The sequence below is a fragment of the Balaenoptera borealis genome (assembly GCF_965194805.1).
Source record: "Balaenoptera borealis genome assembly, chromosome: 3".
In the NCBI taxonomy this organism is placed as follows: domain Eukaryota; kingdom Metazoa; phylum Chordata; class Mammalia; order Artiodactyla; family Balaenopteridae; genus Balaenoptera; species Balaenoptera borealis.
Genome location: NC_138866.1, coordinates 77940512 through 77960256, shown reverse-complemented (window position 1 = coordinate 77960256; position 19745 = coordinate 77940512). Strand labels below are relative to the sequence as shown.

The window sequence follows — 19745 nt, the reverse complement described above, 5'->3', positions numbered from 1 at the left end:
ACCCAGCAATCCCACTACTGGGCATATACCCTGAGAAAACCATAATTCAAAAAGAGTCATGTACCACAATGTTCATTGCAGCTCTATTTACAATAGTTAGGACATGGAAGCAACCTAAGTGTCCATTGACAGATGAATGCATAAAGAAGATGTGGCACATATATACAATGGAATATTACTCAGCCATAAAAAGAAACGAAACTGAGTTATTTGTAGTGAGGGGGATGGACCTAGAGTATGTCATACAGAGTGAAGTAAGTCAGAAAGAGAAAAACAAATACCATATGCTAACACATATATATGGAATCTAAAAAAAAAAAAAAAAAAAAAAGTGGTTCTGAAGAACCTAGGGGCAGGACAGGAATAAAGACACAGATGTAAAGAATGGACTTGAGGACACAGGGAGGGGGAAGGGTAAGCTGGGATGAAGTGAGAGAGTGGCATGGACATATATACACTACCAAATGTAAAATAGATAGCTAGTGGGAAGCAGCCACATAGCACAGGGAGATCAGCTTGGTGCTTTGTGACCCCCTAGAGGGGTGGGATAGGGAGGGTGGGAGGGAGACCCAAGAGGGAGGAGATATGGAGATATATGTATATGTATAGCTGATTCACTTTGTTATAAAGCAGAAACTAACATACCATTGTAAACCAATTATACTCCAATAAAGATGTTTTAAAAAAAGATATGATTTGTCAATTAATTTTTTACTTTGCCAATTAATAACACAATTAAAATGAAGAATTTAAACTCTTGGACGTGCCAATTAGCATAGCATCAAAATGCTAAAGCAAAAACTGTGAGAATAAAAGATACTGACAGACACTTTTTGGTAGTAACAGATTTTAACACATAGCCATCAGATTATGATAAAGAGATAAAATATGAATAAGGACATAAAAGAATATGATTAAGAATGTTGAATAATTGGCTATATTTTTTTTTAATTTATTTATTTTATGTATTTATTTATTTTTGGCTGTGTTGGGTCTTCACTGCTGTGCGCGGGCTTTCTCTAGTTGCAGCGAGTGCGGGCTACTCTTTGTTGCGGTGCGCAGGCTTCTCATTGCAGTAGCTTCTCTCTTGCAGAGCACAGGCTCTAGGTGCGCGGGCTTCAGTAGTTGTGGCTCGCAGGCTCAGTAGTTGTGGCGCACGGGTTTAGTTGCTCCGTGGCATGTGGGATCTTCCCAGACCAGGGCTCGAACCCGTGTCCCCTGCATCGGCAGGCGGATTCTTAACTACTGCGCCACCAGGGAAGCCCTTGGCTATATTTAGATGTTTATGGATTATATAAAAATACATCTTAAATACTCACAAGGAAAATTTATAAAAATAATATCTTTTTCTTGAAGTGTAGAAATTTTGCAGGCTCGCTCACAAAGCAGTGAAATATTGTATAAATGTAAACAAAACAACCCAGTTACTTTACAGTGTCTACATTTGGAAGATAGAGGAATTTGGAATTAAAGGAGGTACAATTATCCTTTTAAGAATAAGTGTTAGTCAGGACTTCCCCAGTGGTCCAGTGGTTAAGACTCTGCACTTCCAGTGCAGGGGATGCAGGTTCGATCCCTGGTTGGGGAGCTAAGATCCCACATGCCATGCTGTGAGGTCAAAAAAACAAAGAAACAAACAAAAAAGAATAAGTGTTAATCAAACATAATAAATTAAGACAAAAAGATGCAATGTCACTTCAAAGAGACAATATGATTCCCAGGACACTAAGAGCTAGCCATGATCCTACTGAATATATTAATATTTCCAAAGAAAAATTGTGTTGATCCAAAGGGGAGCTAGTTCAACCAAAAAAGAGAAAAATATAAAGCAAGTGTCAGAGGGCACACCTTGGCTCAGCTCATCCAGGGGAAAATAGAGCCTCACCCAGCTAGACTTAAGTAATATAAACTATTGGCAAGACCATTCTTCTCATGAAGGTGGAAGTATGGTTACCTTAGTCTGATTTTGTTCTAATTTCATGCACATCAAGCAAGCACCTTTTGATTTGGCCCTTTGTGTATAGGTCTATGTACAGGATGATTGTGCATCTAGGGAGCTGTGTCACAATAAGGTTAATAAATAGGAATTCATTCCTGAAATGGCTGCTCTAGGGTTGGAAAAGTAAGGTTCCTGAACCTTATAGGATATTAAGGCTACAAGAGAAGAGTCCGGAAGCTGACATGCATTATATTTAAGTAAAGCAAGTTACACAACATAAGTTGCTCTTATTCACTGCTGTGCCTTGGTATTCAGAGCAGGTTTTGGTATCTGTGGGGCACCTAAATATTTGTTGAAGGAATGAAATATGTGGGGAAGAACAGAATCACTTAACAAATGGGAAAATGGTTAATTATTTTACATGCACTAAAACACATAGCGTATAGATTACAGAGTTAATTCTTTTCTTTTTTTTGAAGTATAGTTGACTTGCAATATTATATTAGTTTCAGGTGCACAACATAGTGATTCGATGTTTTTTAAAAGTATTTATTTCTTTTCCTTTTTTTTTTGGCTACGTCGGGTCTTAGTTGCGGCACACGGAATCTTTGTTGAGGCATGTAGGATCTTTTTCATTACAGCGTGCGGTCTGCTTGAGTTTCTCTCTAGTTGTGGCACAGTCTCCAGAGCACATGGGCTCTGTAGTTTGCACGCGGGCTTAGTTGCCCTGCAGCATGTGGGATCTTAGTTCCCCGACCAGGGATCGAAACCACATCCCCTGCATTGGAAGGCGGATTCTTTACCACTGGACCAGCAGGAGAGTCCCAGTGATTCAATATTTTTATAGATTATGTAATGTACAAATTTCTTATAATATCATTGCGTATATTCCCTGTGCTGCCCGTTACATCCCTGTGACTTATTTATTTTATAACCTCAAGCTTGTGCCTCTTAATCTCCTTCATTTATTTCACCCAACCCCCTGCCACCCCCATTCCTCTCTGGCAACTACTAGTTTGTTCTCTGTATTTGCAAATCTGTTTCTGTTTTGTTATATTTGTTCATTTGTTTTGTTTTTTAGATGCCATATATAAGTGAAAACATACAGTATTTCACTTAGCTTAATACCCTCCAGGTCCATCCATGTTGTCATAAGTGGCAAGATTTCATTCTTTTTTATGGCTGAGTAATATTCCACTGACTCTCTCAATAGATAGATAGATAGATAGATATAGATATATAGATATCTTCTTTATTTATATATATATATAAAGATATATATATCTTCTTTATCCATTCATCTGTTGATGGACACTTAGGTTGCTTTCATATCTTGGCTATTGTAAATAATGCTGCAATGAATATTGGGCTGCATATATCTTTTTGAATTAGTGTTTTCAGTTTCTTTGGATAAATACCCAGGAGTGGAATTGCTGGATCCTATGGTAGTTCTATTTTTCATTTTTTGAGGAACCTCCACCCTGTTTTCATAGTGGCTGTACCAAAGGGTTAATTTTAAAAATAGAAAAACTGAAAGAAATATCTAAATGTTGATAGTACTTTTGAAGTGGCAATAGTTTCGTAAGTTTAGAAGGTGAGAAGAAATCTCAAAGGGTAACAACAACAAGTCTGACAGCATAAATATTAAAAACTTATGTTAGCAAACTATCGATATTACAAATTTAATAACCAGAATTCAATCAGACAACATGGGGAAGTGTTTGCAGGAAATGTAATGGCCAAAGGCCTGATATCTTTATTATGTAAAATGTTCATGCAAATTGATAAGAGAAACACTAAAATTCCAAGAGCATAAACAGACAACTCACAGAAAAGAAATTAAAGCTAGTAAATAAACACATGGAAAAATATTTGAGCTAGTAATCAAAGACATTCAAAATAAAACAGTAATTCTTCTAAAAGATTTTAAATTAACAAAGACAACATAAAACTTTATTTTTGTAGAACCCAATGCTGGTTAAGATGTTATAAAAATGGTATTCTCAGATTTTGTTGATGATATTTTATTAATTGGTACCTCCTTTTTGGAAAACAGTTTGGCAATATAAAGAGCCATAAAATATTTATAGCCTTTGACCCAGTAATTTGACTTCTGGGAGTCTCTCCTGAGGAAAACTAATCCAAAATATGGAAAAAATTAAATGCCCAAGAGTAAATTGGGAAACACTAAACATCCCACAAAGTGGGAATGATTAAAATGTGGTAGAGCCACTGGATAGAAGACTACATATTCATTTATAATCAAGGGGATAGAGGCCATGCAGCCACATGCTTTAATAGTAAGTGGAAAACCAATAAACACTTAGATATAAAAAGATGTGCAGAGAAGAAAATTGAAGTAAATACACCCAGTTTTAAGTGGTTGGTCTAGAATGGCAGGAGGACAAAGACCTTTTTCTTCATCTCCCTTTTTTGTGGTAATTGGTTGTCATTCAGCCTGTTCTTTTACCTGGATGCCAGTTGCATCCTTTTCTCTTCCCTGAGCTCCATGCCCAGCTTCCAAAGCCCAGCCCATCTGTGTCAGTGCCACTCAAGCTCCAACTCATTCAAGAAGCCCTTCCCATCCTATCAGCCAAATGAAACTCTCCCTTTACTCTGCTCCCAATGCTATATTTTAACATGTCTATTATAGCACATATACAGTGTGCCCTGTGTGGAAGTGATATATGTGCAGTATGTGTCTGTTTCCACAACTAAGATTTTAACCCCCTAGAGGGTAGGAACTGTTGGATTTCCTTTTTTTCTCTCCACAGCATAGGGTACAGTGCTTTGTCTGTTTGGTATGCCTGAATAAATATTAGTTGAAATGAATGTCATTGCACTGAAATGAACTACTTCTGATTCCCTGGCAGGTGGAGCTCATGAAGGTCTTCAGCACTTGGGTCCCTTTGGCAACATCCCAAACATTGTGGCAGAGTTGACCGGTGACAACATTCCCAAGGACTTCAGTGAAGATCAGGGCTACCCAGACCCTCCAAATCCCTGTCCCGTTGGAAAAACAGGTAGTGGGCATGCCCTTGGGTTCTCATGAAATGTAGAGCCTTTGGGAGGAAATTAAAAATTCTAACATTGGCTGCACATGTTCAGAGAAATAGTATTTCTATTCCGATGAGCCCCTGTGTATTTGTATGTGGGTTGGAAAGGGAAGTTGACTCTAGAACCCTTGGTGAGTTCTGGTGTTCCGATACACCCACAGAGGACTCCCCTAGCCAAGGCTTTATCTTCTGTCTCTCTCCCTCTTTGGGAATTGATGCTCTTTTCCACACTTGCTCCATTTTTAATAAAAAGAGAGACGGATTTTCTCTTTTTTTTGCCTCTTCTATGATACAATCACTGCCCACTTTTAGTGTCTTTGGAACTTTTTAGTATGTGGATGATCCATGCTCATTTGTTTTCCTTACCTTCTCTTGACAATCGATATTTCAACTATGTTGTAACCAGTGAGCATCTATCCTGAAATATTTCTTTGGGGGCTGGGAGGTGGCATGAGAGAGAGGGGGCCCCGGAAGTGAAGAAGTTGGTTAAGGGAGAAGGTTGAAACTTTCCTTGCTCCTCATGTATCGCTCCCACTTTCCTACCACCCAGTTCCAAAGAGAATGAATGGTGAGTGTGCTACACTTATGCTGGGCTTTGAGCAGCTTACCTTGGTGGTTCAGAGTAGTGGCTCTAGACTGACGACTACCTGAATTCAAACCCAAGATCAAGATGTGTGACCTCGAACAAGTTAGTGAAGCACTTGCACCTCAGTTTCCTTATTTGCAAAATTGGGGTTATTGGGGAATTAAATGAAATTATCCATGTTAAACACTTGGTACAGCACCCAGCACAGAGTAAGGACTCATTAAATGTCATCCTGATTATAAATAGCTTTGCCACTAGTAAGAAATGAATCTCTTTCCTTGGGCTTGTACTCACTTCCAGCAACAGAGTAGTCTTTTCCCCACAACCTAATAATAATACTAGGTAGTATTTATTATCCCTAATTTACATATAAGGAAACTTAGAAAGTAACTTCACCAAGGTTATCCATGTAGCAAGTAGTTGAGCCAAGGCTCAAACCCGGATCTACCTGATTCAGGACTGTGCATGCAACCACCATGTCATGCTGCCTTGCTCTGAAAATTCTGTCAGTATTGGCCTCTCAGCTTTTCTGAAACACAATACAGGCTGTCTCTGAAAGATATTCCTCTTTTCATTTAGGACGAGGTCTCTGTTTTCCATGGGGGACAGAGGCTTCATCCTGGGATGGGACAACCAGAGTATTTGGATGTGGCCAAGTTAGTGCAGGGATGCTGGCCCAGGACCACAGGAAAATCTGAATCAGCCACCTTTTACTTGCTTGTGGGACTTTGGATGGGAAGGAAGAAAGGCCAGTTCAGGCTCCATGGGGATTTTGTTAAATTGATTCGATATCATATAATACAGTGGTTCTTAATATATAGTCCCAGCAATATCAGCATTACCTGAAACTTACTGGAAATGCAGATTTTCAGACCCTACTCCAGACCTATTGAATCAGAAACTCTGGGGGTAGGACCCAGAAATTCATATTCTAACCTGCCTTTCATGTGATTCTGGAGCATACCAAAGTTTTGAGAACTGTTGTTGGAGAATGGAAAGAGAACCAGAGGTTGAGCCAAGAGATCTGAGTTCTTGTCCTAATCATAGTACGTCAGTTTACTTCCCTGGACCTCAGTTTCTTCATCTGTAAAATGAAGACATAGTGCCTTAAAAAAAAAATTCAATGTAGTCCTAGCTTATCCTGAAAAAAAAGCAATATATTGCTTTATATATATTTTTAAAGCTGTTGTCTAAAACACATTAGAGACAGAAAAAAAATGGCTTATTTTCAGAGTATTGTGTCTAGTAATGATAGGGCTTAGGTAAAAGCAGCAGCCAAGAGGGATAACCTTTCTTGGGTTTGAATGGAAGACATGCTTTATTTCAAAGAGCATTGATAATATGAACTGTCGTTTAAAGAAAGGTGGTGAGAAGGGAACTAAAACATGGAGGAAACCTATTATGTGCCAGATGCTCTATATATGATCATCTCTATTCCTCATAGCTACCCTGTAAGGTAAGGATTTGATTATTCCCATCTCATAGATGAATAAATGGACTTAGACTAAGTTAACTTTCCCAAGAAACTAAACCCATCTATCACTCATGAGCTAGGATTTGAACCCTGAGCTTGGGTCTATCTTTCTGACTCCAAGCTTACCCTGTTACCACTACAACACACAATATCAAGTACTGTCTAATAATTATTGTTCTTATATAATGGAATTTCTCCAAGAAACCAGAATCATTTCTAAAGACCCCACCCAAGAGAAAACAGAGTGAGTCATGTGGAATGGAAGTATACCAGTGAAGGAAATACTTGCCGTTATGACAGATAAAAAATAATAGTGGCTTAACACAATAGAAGTTTATTTCTCGTTTGTATGAAGTCCTGCCAAAGGTGGGTGAGGGTGTGGTAGGGGTGGATGGTTCAGCAATGCAGACTGCCATCTTTCATCTTTGCACTTGACATCTACAGCTGCCCTGGTCAGCAACATGTAGCAAGCAGACCGACAGATGGCGGGGGGTTGGGGAGAGAAGGAGAGGGGGTCATATAGAAGGTTTCTATGGGCCAGGCCTGGAGGTGGAGTACATCACTTCTGCCCACATTCCATTGGCCCAAACCCAGGCATATGACTCCACCTGATTGCATAGCAAGGCTGGGAAATTAGCCGTGTGCCGACGGGGAATAGGAAGTGGGTTTGGGGAGCAGCTGACCAGTGTCGGCCATGGGTAGGAGAGGAGTGGGAGTCTGGGGTGAGCAAATCCCAGAAGGAAAGTGACTTAGAGTGACTGAAGTGAATAGATTCTGACCTTTGGATGCCTAGTTGTCTTTAATAAATTAACTCTTAGAATAACAATAGATGTCGTGGCTGTTCCTCAAAAACCTTTTGTTGTTTGCAGTAGATGATGGATGTCTAGAAAACACCCCTGACACAGCAGAGTTCAGTCGAGAATTCCAGTTACACCAGCACCTTTTTGATCCAGAACATGACTATCCAGGCTTGGGCAAGTGGGTAAGTCCAATCTTAATTGCTAATAGGTCTTATACTCTGGTACTCTGAAGGTACTGATGGCAGAGATGAGCAACACGGGTGGGGAGAGAGAAGGAAAATTGCTTAGAAGCTGATTTTTTCCAGAAATCTCTGGTTGAGAGGGACTTTAATTCCAAACCACACTCACTCTCTAGGGCTCAATACACCAATCCATCCGAAGAGTCAGGGACCTGAACCAGTCTCATTGGCTGTAGTCCCAGAGGCTTCTACTCTGGTCTACTCCATAGCCTGTGTCACAACACGTCCTAAAGTCTCACCAGTGTTTCATGCAGCCCTTATAGGAAGTATATGATATTTTTGTTTTAAAAAAAAAGGATACTAAGAAAACTTGCAAGTTTTATCTCTAGACTGAGGGAGATGATCTCTGCAGAACTAAGGGAAGACCATGCCAGAAGCTGAGAAACAGACATGTAATTCTGCTCTATGGAAAGAGAAGTTAAATTCCAAAATGTGTAGCAGTGAACTTGCTGTCAATACCAGGCAAGAATCTGTAACTGCCAGTTAAGGAAATTGTTTATAAGCACTTAGAAGAGAAATCATGACCATTTGGCATAGGTTTGCTAAAAAACAAGTTTTGTCAATCTAATTGTATTCTTCTGCTTGCCAGCATTATTCATTTACTTGCCAGCTTGATGAGGGAAATGAAATGAGCGTGGTGCATTTGGACTTCAGCCAAGTGTTTGATGAGCTCTTTCATGATCTCCTGTTTGAAGAAGTGGAGTGGTACAACCTAGGCAGGAGAATATTACCAGAAGGGAGCTTCTTAAAGAGTCCATGTCAAGAGGGAGAGCGATTTCACATGGTATCCTGTGTGTCTTAGTGCTATCCCACTCCACATTTTTATAAATGTTTGTAATAAAAACTATAGAACATGAACTTATCAGATTCTTCAGAAAGACACAAAGTTGGAAGGGAGAGCACTGAATGACAGAGTTGGGATTCAAGAAGATCCTAACAAGCTGGAACAATGAATTGAACAAGATCACAATTGAATGGAGAGAGATCTATCCTCCTGTGGCTTGGATGATGTAATCAAATGCTGAAGCCATGTGAGCAAAGTGGAAAAATACTAAGAAGTGTTAGTTCACATATACATAGGTGGTCAATACATCTGTGGAAGGAGTGAGTGAATGAGGAATGAGGAGATACTCCTAATAGCCTAAGCCCCTCTAAAATTATAGGTCACTTCTCAGCTCATTACTGGAAGCCGGCTTGCTGCCTACTTTACTAGGAATACTGTAATCTCAGGACTAAATTCTCTCACTTCCTTTTACATTGTTTCAGAGAGAGAGGTCCTTCCTCATTAATAACCACTTTCATTTTTCCATCATCTTTTCCATCATCCAAGCAGTTTGATTCCCTCTCCTGTCAACATGCACATGTTTCCTGTCTTAAAACAACAAAGCAACAATACACTCTAAGTTAATTTTGCTTCTTCCATTATGCGTTATTCTATTTCTCTTCTTTTTCATAAGCAGTTCTGTTAGGGAGAATTTGTAGAGCCATCCTGAAACCCACTAGCAGTGTTTAAATATGTTGAATTACATAGGCAATCATCTATAGGTTCTTGAATAGGAGACTGAAATCATGAAAGTCTTCTATAAAAGTTATTAGGGTGGCATAGGGAATGATGAAATATAGAGAGAAGAGACTAAAGGCAGGAAAAAAATAGAGAAGGTAATTCTAGTTATGAAGGCTGTGAACATAGAGAATTTAAGTGAATCTCACCAACACGATGAGAATCCAGGACATTTCAAAGGGGGCCAGGGAACTGACTAGAATTGGTATATGGCATATACATAGCATGAGGAGGAAAAAAGAGCTATATCAGGTTTATAAGAAATGGAAGGTATGAACTTTTCCTCTGAGGGAATTAAAAAAAAAAAGAAAGGAAGAAGAGAGGGAGGTAGGAGAGAAAGAAGGAAGCAGAGACAGGGTAGGAAAAAGTAGAAGACCACAGCAGAGCACTGGGAAGCAATCCATAAGAGATGGGCAAAAGTATTGCCAAACTGAAGCAAGGGCCAGGATGGAACCTGCTTTGTTCCAGGCACTGTGCTAGGTGCTTGATATACAGTAGTCATCAACATGGTAGTGGTCTTCGATGAGCTTACCATCTTGTGATGAATTGCATGAAAATAAAATCAACCCAACTTAGCACTGTTCAGCTTCCTGATCCAGCTATACCATGAGTATACCAGGTTAAATTAGTGGGGCAAATGGAAGAGAAGGGTAGAGGAAGGCCCAGGACTGAGGACTCACGTGGTCAATTGTATGATAACAATTGAGGACGTCAAAGACACTAAAAAGGGCAGCACTGAATTCTAGGATAACATGTCTACCTCACATGACTGGTTGGCTGGAAATGAGGGAGAGGATGCAAGGGGGAAATGGAGAACAGTCTGAGTGAGGGCAGAGAGCCCAACTGAGGAAGTGGGAGACATGGAAACGTCTCTGTTGCCAACTTTCCTCACCTCTTCTTGAAAACCTTTACAGATTTCTCTCATCACGTTCCACTCACTCCCAGCACTCCAGTACAAGGCCAGTCTCCATCTCTCATTCTTTTTTGCTTCCTTCTCTAAATACTGATTTGTTTTCTCTCAGTCACTCCCATTCTTTGTCTACATCAGCGCTAAAGACTAGAAGTTAGGACTATTACAGATCAATGACCAGGAACAATGTTTACACACCTTTCTCATCTGTAATTATGTGTCTGTTTAAACTTAAGTTGTCTTCATTTATTTTCTCATTACCGCCCAGCAGTCAAACATGATTTGCTTGATCTTCGCATGGAAGTGTGAATTGAGTATGTCTTGCTTTTGCAAGCTGGGGTCCCGAAGCTTTCCTTAGTGTTTATAAAGAATGATGGTCTCAAGCTTGTCTTAAGCTCCACTACCCTTTAAGTTAACAAAGGAATTATCTTTCACAAGAGACCTGCACACAAGACCCTGATTCCTTATTTGCTAGTAATGTTTCCCTGTCTTTGATATTAGCTGGAGCTCAGCTGGGTTTTGAGCAGTGATTCACATATTATAAATATCAGTGTCTGTCTAATTTCCTGCATTCCTCTCTCTTTGTTAATACATCAAGATACATTTATTAAATGTACATCATATGCCTTCCAGGCCCTGTGTTAGGTGATGCAAATACAAAGATGATGATAATAGTCATTGTATTTTATAATAAGATAGTAAACAGTCCTATTTGTTGAGCACATACTGTGAGGCAGACACTATGCTAAATACTTTACATGAATTATTTCATTCAGTCTGCCCTTCCCTATCATGCTCATTTTATAGATGAGAAAATACAGGCTTAGGGAGTTTGAATAGCGTGCCCAATACCGGAGAGCTGATGATTGGCAGAGCTTGGATTTGAACAGGACCATTCAACTCTGAGAGTTCTGTAAAAACTGGATAAATTCCTTATCTTTTCTTGGCTCATCGCTCATAGTGTGTCCTGTACAGCAGTCCCGTCGAGTCCTATCTAGGACTGGTTGTCTTTCAGACGATGTGTGTATCCACAGCATTGAGCGGCCATAACCAAAGGCTGGCTACCATAGATGTCAGCCATCTCCCCCTCCACACATTCATTGCTGAGTGTTACTCACTTAGGAAAAAGTTGTCTCGAAGCAAATGTTTCTCCTTTCCAAGTGCTTTCCACATCTTTTCATCAGCAGCTCAGGTCTTGAATTGGATGCACTTGAACGGAGCCATGAACTTGAGCCATGGGAGAAATGAGACACAGGACCCTCTGCCTTTCTTTATCTTTCATGCCCTCAATGTGTCTGAAGAGTCGCATGCTCTTCAATTTGGGTTTCTCTCATGTTTCCATGTCATTAGACATGAGCTATGCCTTTCTGATATGTTCTTAGTGTTTCCCTCGGGAGGCCCATGAAGCCAGTTTGTCCCAGAATTGGTGGTGACTTGGGCAATGTGGTGACTGCCAAGTTTCTCCAGTGTAAAATTAGTATCTTTCCCTTCGAAATTAATCATTGATCTATGGGGATTTGCTTCAAGACTGTATAAATATTCTGTACCCATTAAACTTTCAACTAACAATTTCAGTATCCATTGATGACACTCACCAGAATCAATGATAACTATGGTAGTTGTAAAATGGTGATTTTTTTTTTAAAACTCTACTATTCTTTTGGCATTTCTTGGTTGGCATTGTCTTCTAAGCAAGATTTTTTTCCTGCTCCTCCATTTACTTATTTGTTTTAAAATTTATTATCAGTATAGATTCATTGTTTCCTATTATTATTTATTTTGCTGTTCAAACTGTCCTAGATTTAGCCAGTGGGAGTCTCTGCAGGCTGGCTTTTCTTTCCTTTCACTATGTCTCATCACTTTTTGAGTACTTCCTTACTTTCTGGCCCAATTAGATATCCCAACTTCATTCATCCTTGTACTTTCCCTGCCCTAGCCCTAGAATCAGACATTTCTCTAAGAAGCCTCTCTGGTTCCATTTAGGAATGGAATTTGAAGCCAAGATCTGGGCAGTTGTCCAAAATCTTAATGGCACCATGGAAAGCTCTCTCCATGAACTCAAACCTGCTACTCACCTGGAAACCAGGCTCACTGCTCCCCCCTCCCCACCCCACCTATAGGGAATGGGTGTCAGGAGAGGGGCTGGTTTCTTCTCATTCGTTTTTGTATACTTCTTTCACCCACCTGCCAGTCCCTGCCTTTAAATCCATATGATAGCGGGGCTAATCGCGAATGCCAAGGCCACTGTCAGGCAGGAGTTGGAAAGCATCCTGCTAATCCTAACCTGTGCTCTTAGGGAAACACAGGGACCATCCTTGAGAGGAAGACTTGACAGACCTTTGCATTTCTTTTTGAATGAAGGCTCTTATGAGTATAACCTGTCCCACGACCTTCTAAAGGGGAGTTACTAAAATGCTGCTGTCTTTAACCCTGCTGGCGGCACAGTGGACCTCTGCCATGGCTGATTGTCTGTCCCACCCCGTGGTACCAGCTCGAGGGCCCCTGTGCCCTCCGTCCCGCTCAGGCACCTGATCCCGGTGATGCCCATGAACAAGCCTCTTTCCTGGCCCCCTATCTCCCAACCCCCTTCCCCAGCTTTAGCATGAACTCCCAGGACATTCTCTTGCATCAGGAAGTGTTTCATCCACAGAAAGGCAAGTACAGACAATGGGAATGAGCTTCACAGCAATATCCTCATTCCTCGAGTGAATGATCTGCAAGTCCGTCTTTTCTCCCTTCTGAGATTAAACTGATCAGTTCTCCAAATGAGCATGAGATGGAGGCTGCGGCCAGGACCGGCCTTTGGGGCTGTGGAGGCTCCTTGACGCCCTGGCACGGCCTCCGTGTATAGCTGAGGTTGGGCAAGAGATGCACATTGTAAATTGTGGGTGGAGTAGATTTTAATGAACATGAAAACTATGAAGCTCGTTCTTGGCATTTGTCATTTTCATTTGCAAATCTATCATGAAAAAAAATTTGATATCCAGACAGCTCAGGAGATACTAGGATTGTAGGAACTTGTTCCTTACCAGAACTCTGTCGTCTCCTTTTTTTTTTTCAATCAATGTCAGGGTATTTTATTTAGAGTAAGATGAATCACCTCTTTTATACATTATCTCCCTTCTGATTAAAAAATCAAATAAAACAACCTAAGAAAGCCCCCAATTCCCCTTCTCCCGTTCTCCCTCAGGTTAAGTGTTCTGTCTCTTGTAATCCCAACAGAATGGAAATCTATTCAGCATGCGCCTGATATTCTAGAGCTCATTTAAGTCCACTACGTGTTTGAAATCCAGCAATATGAGGAAACACTTATACAAACTGTGGTAACGGAGTCTGTCCCCACCGCCCAGCCCCAACACAACTTTCCTTCTGCCAAGAAGTTTTTTGGCAGTTTTTAAAAGGTTCACTCTATTAAAAATGTTATAGACCGAATGTTTTTCCAATTGCCTTGACTGGGGGCACTGACTCAAGCCACAAGAGGAAGGGTCACAGAAGTCAGGTGTCTCGTTTGCTTACACAGAGGATTGTTACTAATAGTCAGACCCTACTCTAGAGAACGATTTATGTGTACAGCTCATAAAAAGGGAGTTAGATACCAAAGTAAAATAAGATAAAGTTGTTTGTTTTAAACAAAGCCTGTTCAAAGTGAGGAGATGGGTCTCCAGTGCCCCTTGTGTGTTAGAATGTCGTATTTTCTTGTTTATGTGATTGTTGATGACACTGGGGTGCCTCGGGGCATTGCAGAGCACTTTATTAAAAGCTGTACAACCACCGGCTTTTCTCTTGTGGTCTATCTTTCTGCCACGACATTCCTTTCATCTGGCTTCGTTTCCAAAGTATGTGTATGCAAATATCCAGGGGGACACACAAGGTGTAAAATAGACGTTGACCAAATGTGATCCATACTTCTGCATTTGTGTTTTCTTTTCTCCCCACTCTAGAACAAGAAGCTCCTTTATGAGAAGATGAAAGGAGGACAGAGACGCAAGCGGAGGGTAACGCCTGGCTGGCTGGCGGGCTGTGGGGACGCCTGGAGCTTTCTGAGCGGGGGCAGTTGACAGGCCATTAGCCTCAGTGGTTGGAAAGTAGCAGAATCCTTTCACGTGCTGAACAGTAGTCCCGAGTGACAAGGGCCATGCCTAAAAAGTCTGCCCTTGGTTTCTGCGATGTCTTCCCCAAGCTTTAGCACGTGATTTTTAGTGGCATGCCAAGTTCTGTGGCAATTCCACCAGCTCCATTGCACTCACAAAATGTCAATTGCATCCATGGTGTAGGGATGCGGGGAGTACAGGAGGGTATGTCTTTCCTCAAAGGGTCTGTAGGCCACTGGGGGAAACTGCTCACACCTCTGCATCAATTATATAAAAACTCGAGACAGGAGCCAGGAACTGTTGAACTGCCTGCTCCAGGCAATAATTTTGAAGGAATGTAGGGGCAGAAGATGAGATGAACAAACCTCATTCCTTCTACATACTTTTTTCCCTTGCTCTAGCCAGATTGATGTAAAAATTCACTAGATCCATTATATTTGTTCGCTGACTGGTGAATTTACTGCAGGCTTAGTTATTAACCGTCTCTGAGCTGCCCAAGGTGCTGTGCATTTACCCACTACAGTGATGTCTCTTGTAAAGCTGATGTCAATTTGCTTTGGGTTTCCAATGCATTTTATGGTGTTGAGACTGAACAAGTGGTCAGTGGTTGGTGCCTTCCTAGACAAAACCACCTGCCATTTGTTTTGGATCAGATGGAGGAAAAAGTTAAAGTCCTGCTTATTCCATAGCAAAGTGCTGCCAGGGAGTAACCGTTTTAGTTAAAATATACAAACCAAACTGTATACCCAAGGCTACTGACTGTTTATTTAGAATAGCAAGTGCCTGGATCCCGGCAAAATTTGGGAATCTGGACAGTGGTAATTGTGGCCATTCTGAATAGTTTTGCCGAATCCAGGCAGAGAATGCTTTAAGAAGTGCGGATTTGCTGGACTCAACATTAATTCCTCAGGTCCCTGAAACAGAAAGTTCCAAGCCCCTGTGCTGCCTGACAAAGTACAGAAGCCCCATGGCTGGTTTTCTATTTGAGAAGCAAAGTTTTGCTTGTAAACAGATCTTCAGAGAGTTAATGGGGTTATTAGGGGTTTTTCTTGGGTGATTACAGTTTCTAGTGGCAGATGATGGCAGGAAGGGTCCAAAGGGTATAATGCGGTTGAGAGAACATCAAGAAATTCTATTCCAAGAGCTCAGAATACCCATAATTTACCAGTAAGATGGCTTGAGCATCTCCCCATGGCACAACAAGGACATTTCCAAATCAGACCAATGACCGTACCAAAATGAATAACTTAGCATGAAGCTTTAATCGCCTCTACGTCCTGACTCACTATTCCTTCTGCCCTGACTCAGTTAATGACTGTGGGTCATGATTTAGGTCATTTTTCCATGAGACCAGTGATTACCAAAACTCAGGATTCTGGCTAGAACACATGTTATAAAGGATTTTACTTTGGCTTCAACTTCCTCCACATAGGAGAGGCTTAGAGTTTATGAAAATAAAGATCACTTTGATCCAGAGGTATCAAGTTCTTCCTACTCTCAGGCATCTATTGATACAAAGATCCATGCTCATGCCATAAACCAGGGGCCTTTCAGGTCTGGTGGAGAAACAGAACTTGCCTTCCCTGTCATCAGGCCTCGGGTGGTGTTCCCACCTTAACTGAAGACTTTAAATGACTCCCTCAATTGCGCGAATCAATATAAAGAAATTATGGGCTTTTGTGAAAAATCAAGGCTTTCTCCAACGAAGCTCAGCATCTGCTGTGGTTTCCAGAGGTCACTAAAAGCAGGGATCCCATCCCAGTGGTTCTGGCGGTTGTGAAGTGGCAATAATGTTCTCTGTGTAACCTAGCCAGTCTCTCACCCAAGGGAGAAGGTAAATATCTAAGTGCCTTGAGTTCTTCAGAGGATAATTAAAACCAAGTATCATCATTATTATTACTCTTATGTGTAGGATTCAATACTCATAGACATTTATCAAAAAAGTTCAAGCCCTGCATGCTGCAACTAAGACCCAGTGCAGCCAAATAAATAAATAAATATTTAAAAAAAAATACTATCGTAGTTTAAATTAAAAAAAAAAAAGTTCAAGTGATTGCTCCTGTTACTTCCTCATTAATTCACTTCCCCTGTCCTCTATCATTTGTCATGTTCCGGGTCTGGGCCAAAGGACTTGCTGCCATGACAGTCCCTTACCAGGAGGGATTCTCCCCAGAGTTACAACAGAGCCTCAGGTGGTTTTATGCAAATTTCTATACTTGCTCAAATCTGGTTGAATTCCTAGTTGCTTCCAGAGTAAAAGGTCAATTCACCTTTTAAATGACTTCGCAAACTGTTTAACTCTTAAGATGTATCTTGTTGATATTTGAGATCTACTATTATTTAAAGAGTTTATCAACCCTTTATTCCCATATTTGATAACATGAATATCTCATATCCTTTTAAAATATATTAGAATTTTTAGTAAAATATATTTTTACTAAAAAACAATCAAAATATTTATAATACTGAATACACTTTTTCAGTCCACACATGCTCCACCTAGCCAGAGATTCTGATACGATTCCCTGGGATAGGCCAGGCCATTCCAGTTGACAATTCCTGATATAAAAAGGTATTTTAGTTATTTAAAATATTTTAAAGATGCTAAAAAAAAAAAAAAAAAGATGCTTCCCAGCAAAGTACTGTTATTTGGTGACATATCACTTTTCAGATATATGAGGACATTGCATACTTTGTAACTCTCAGCTTGTTGGTGATGCATTTTTGCAGAATGTGTGGGACCTTTCATCATTCATGTTTTACCTGTCAGAATGTGGAAGGACATTCATAAATACTAAACTCAGATTCCAGGCCTTCTCTTTTGGAGAGTGTCTGCTCACCCTTTGAAAGTTATGGCAGACAATGTCCCCTGGGCAAGAGAGACCCCCTGCAAAATGCCTGCATTCATCAATGGGGCCTAGAGGTGTGATGGGATTGCTGATTATTTGTAACTGCAGCTTCTTTCTTATGTTTTTGTTCAATTATTGGCAGGCAACTTCAATAAACAAATACCTTCCAAAACTTCTGAATTTTTTCTGCTTGCTAAATACTATGTTGTAAAGCTCCAGTTACTAGTTCAAATCCAAACCTCAAACAATAGATATGAATTAGAGAAAGAATGGAAAAAACCTTGACTCATTCAGAATACCAACAGCTGAAAAGGATTTCAGATGGTGGAGTCTTGAGTCAAAAATAAAGGAGCTTTCTGTGTAACTTCCTTCTTTTCTTCGCGTTTTGAATTTGACTGAGGGAAGGTGAAAATGATTGCTAGAGCCCCTGATGCGTCCTCTTTAAGTAGAATACTGCTTTGAAAGAATCAGTCACAGCAACAGGTGATCTGTGACCACTCTGCAGGTACTAATTCCCATTTGGCCCTGCTCTGTCATCGTCTTTAGAACATTCTTCTTGTAAAATGATTTAATGCAGTTCACATTCTCTCTCCCCTAAAATAAGGCCATAGGATAATAATACTGTTTCATGTGAGGCTTTGTATCTAAGTTAATAGTGAGGGTTTCTTAGCTGGTTCACTTCAAATCTTTATGCCAAAAAAGGGGATGGAGCCAAATTGTATCTGATAATTAGCTGTGTGAAATAGTTGTGTGAAAGACAGAGACACATCTGTCAGTCAATGTTTCTCTGGCCACTGAGGTATTGATTAGTGCACCGGCGTAATCATCTGGTAGATAGTAGGCACCACTGTTACCTTGTTAACCCAATAGGCCAGAAACAATTCTCGTTCACTTCTGTGCGATGTCTGTATCCGATGTTCACGTATGACTCCAAACCATGTACTTTTTTCAGAGTGTCAATCCATATCTGCAAGGACAGAGACTGGACAATGTTGTGGCGAAGAAGTCAGTCCCTCATTTTTCAGATGAGGATAAGGACCCAGAGTAAAGTGAAGATGCTGAGTGGAAACCCACACGACCTGTTAGACCTCCTTGGTGTTGCTTATGTGCACGCATTGTTAGAGCCCCTGTGAATGGCAGCATGTTTCTAATTTAGACAAGTATGGATGAAAAGCAGCTGTATTTTGATATCCTATTGTCCTTCACACTGATAGCTCTGCTTTCTGCTAAATTAGGGTAAGAGCTTTTTTTTCTTTAAATGTGGAGCTGCAGTGAGCATTAAAATTAAAATGTATGTGTCAATAACAGTAAAAAGCAAATGAATGAAATGTCCTGTGATTTCTTACAGTTTAAAATGGTGTTTCGGGTGGCACTGTTTTGGCCAAGTCTGTAAAAGGCTGGCATTTGATTTTGATTATGTAGTTAATCCAGCCCTTGGGCATTATTACACACCAATAAAGAAGATTGTACCCAGGAGGAGCTGACACATTTCACTTGGCTGCATCTTAATAAATGTGTATGCAAGCATGAGTATGTGCATTTCTTTTTAATTTAGAGCATTATAAAAACACTTTCTTTGCTTACTAGAACACACTCACAAATATGATCTTATCTGATCTTAACAATAATACGGTAAAGTAAATGGGGGGGATTATTATTCCCATTTTACAGATGGTGGGACTGAGACTCAGCTTCCATGGAAAGCTGAAAGTGGCACAGTCAGTACTCGGGGACTAAGGTCTGCTGACTCTGACTTTTTATTCAGCAAACATTGTTTCTATCATGTGCCAGGCACAGGGCTGGGCTCTGGGGGGCGCCCTGGGGCCTCACACTGACACCAGCCAGGCCCTCAGGCAGCAAAGCATCCAATCCATGAGCTCTGAGTAGGTCAGTCAGCTCCAGGCTGCTTTCAAAGCTTGGAATGACAGATGCAGACGTGCTCTCCTGCACGCTTCTGAAGAGGCAGGCAATTTTCTTTCAGCCGAGTCCTCCCAAGTCAGAAAAATCAGTGAAAGGCTGGCAGGAATCGGTTCACTGGTGAGATTATTTTCGTGCTCTTTATACCTCCTCACTGTAAAAGAGATGATGGTTTCAGGCTTTGATATCATTGGCCTCAATTTCGTTGTCTATAAGAGGGAGACGGCAGTGAGAAAGGACTCAGGGAGAAAGATCATTCTCGATTTTAATTTTAATAACTGCATATTAAATCCAAATGTCAGTGACTTGTCTAATAGAAATAG

The 19745-nt window shown here is 40.6% G+C and overlaps 1 protein-coding gene across 3 annotated transcripts in view; it reads left to right on the top strand.

Moving 5' to 3' along the window:
* The window catches only part of SCG5 (secretogranin V), a 53610-nt gene extending 34575 nt beyond the window's left edge, over positions 1-19035 (top strand). For 2 of the 3 annotated variants that reach the window (XM_082385090.1, XM_082385088.1), the window contains 4 exons: positions 4813-4962; positions 7925-8037; positions 14507-14560; positions 18458-19035. In XM_082385090.1, the coding sequence (XP_082241216.1) occupies positions 4813-4962; positions 7925-8037; positions 14507-14560; positions 18458-18553 (413 nt within the window). In that variant the 3' untranslated portion in view covers positions 18554-19035. The remainder of the gene's footprint in view (positions 1-4812; positions 4963-7924; positions 8038-14506; positions 14561-18457) is intronic. The other variant, XM_082385089.1, reaches the window with a different exon arrangement.
* The last annotated feature ends 710 nt before the right edge of the window (positions 19036-19745 follow it).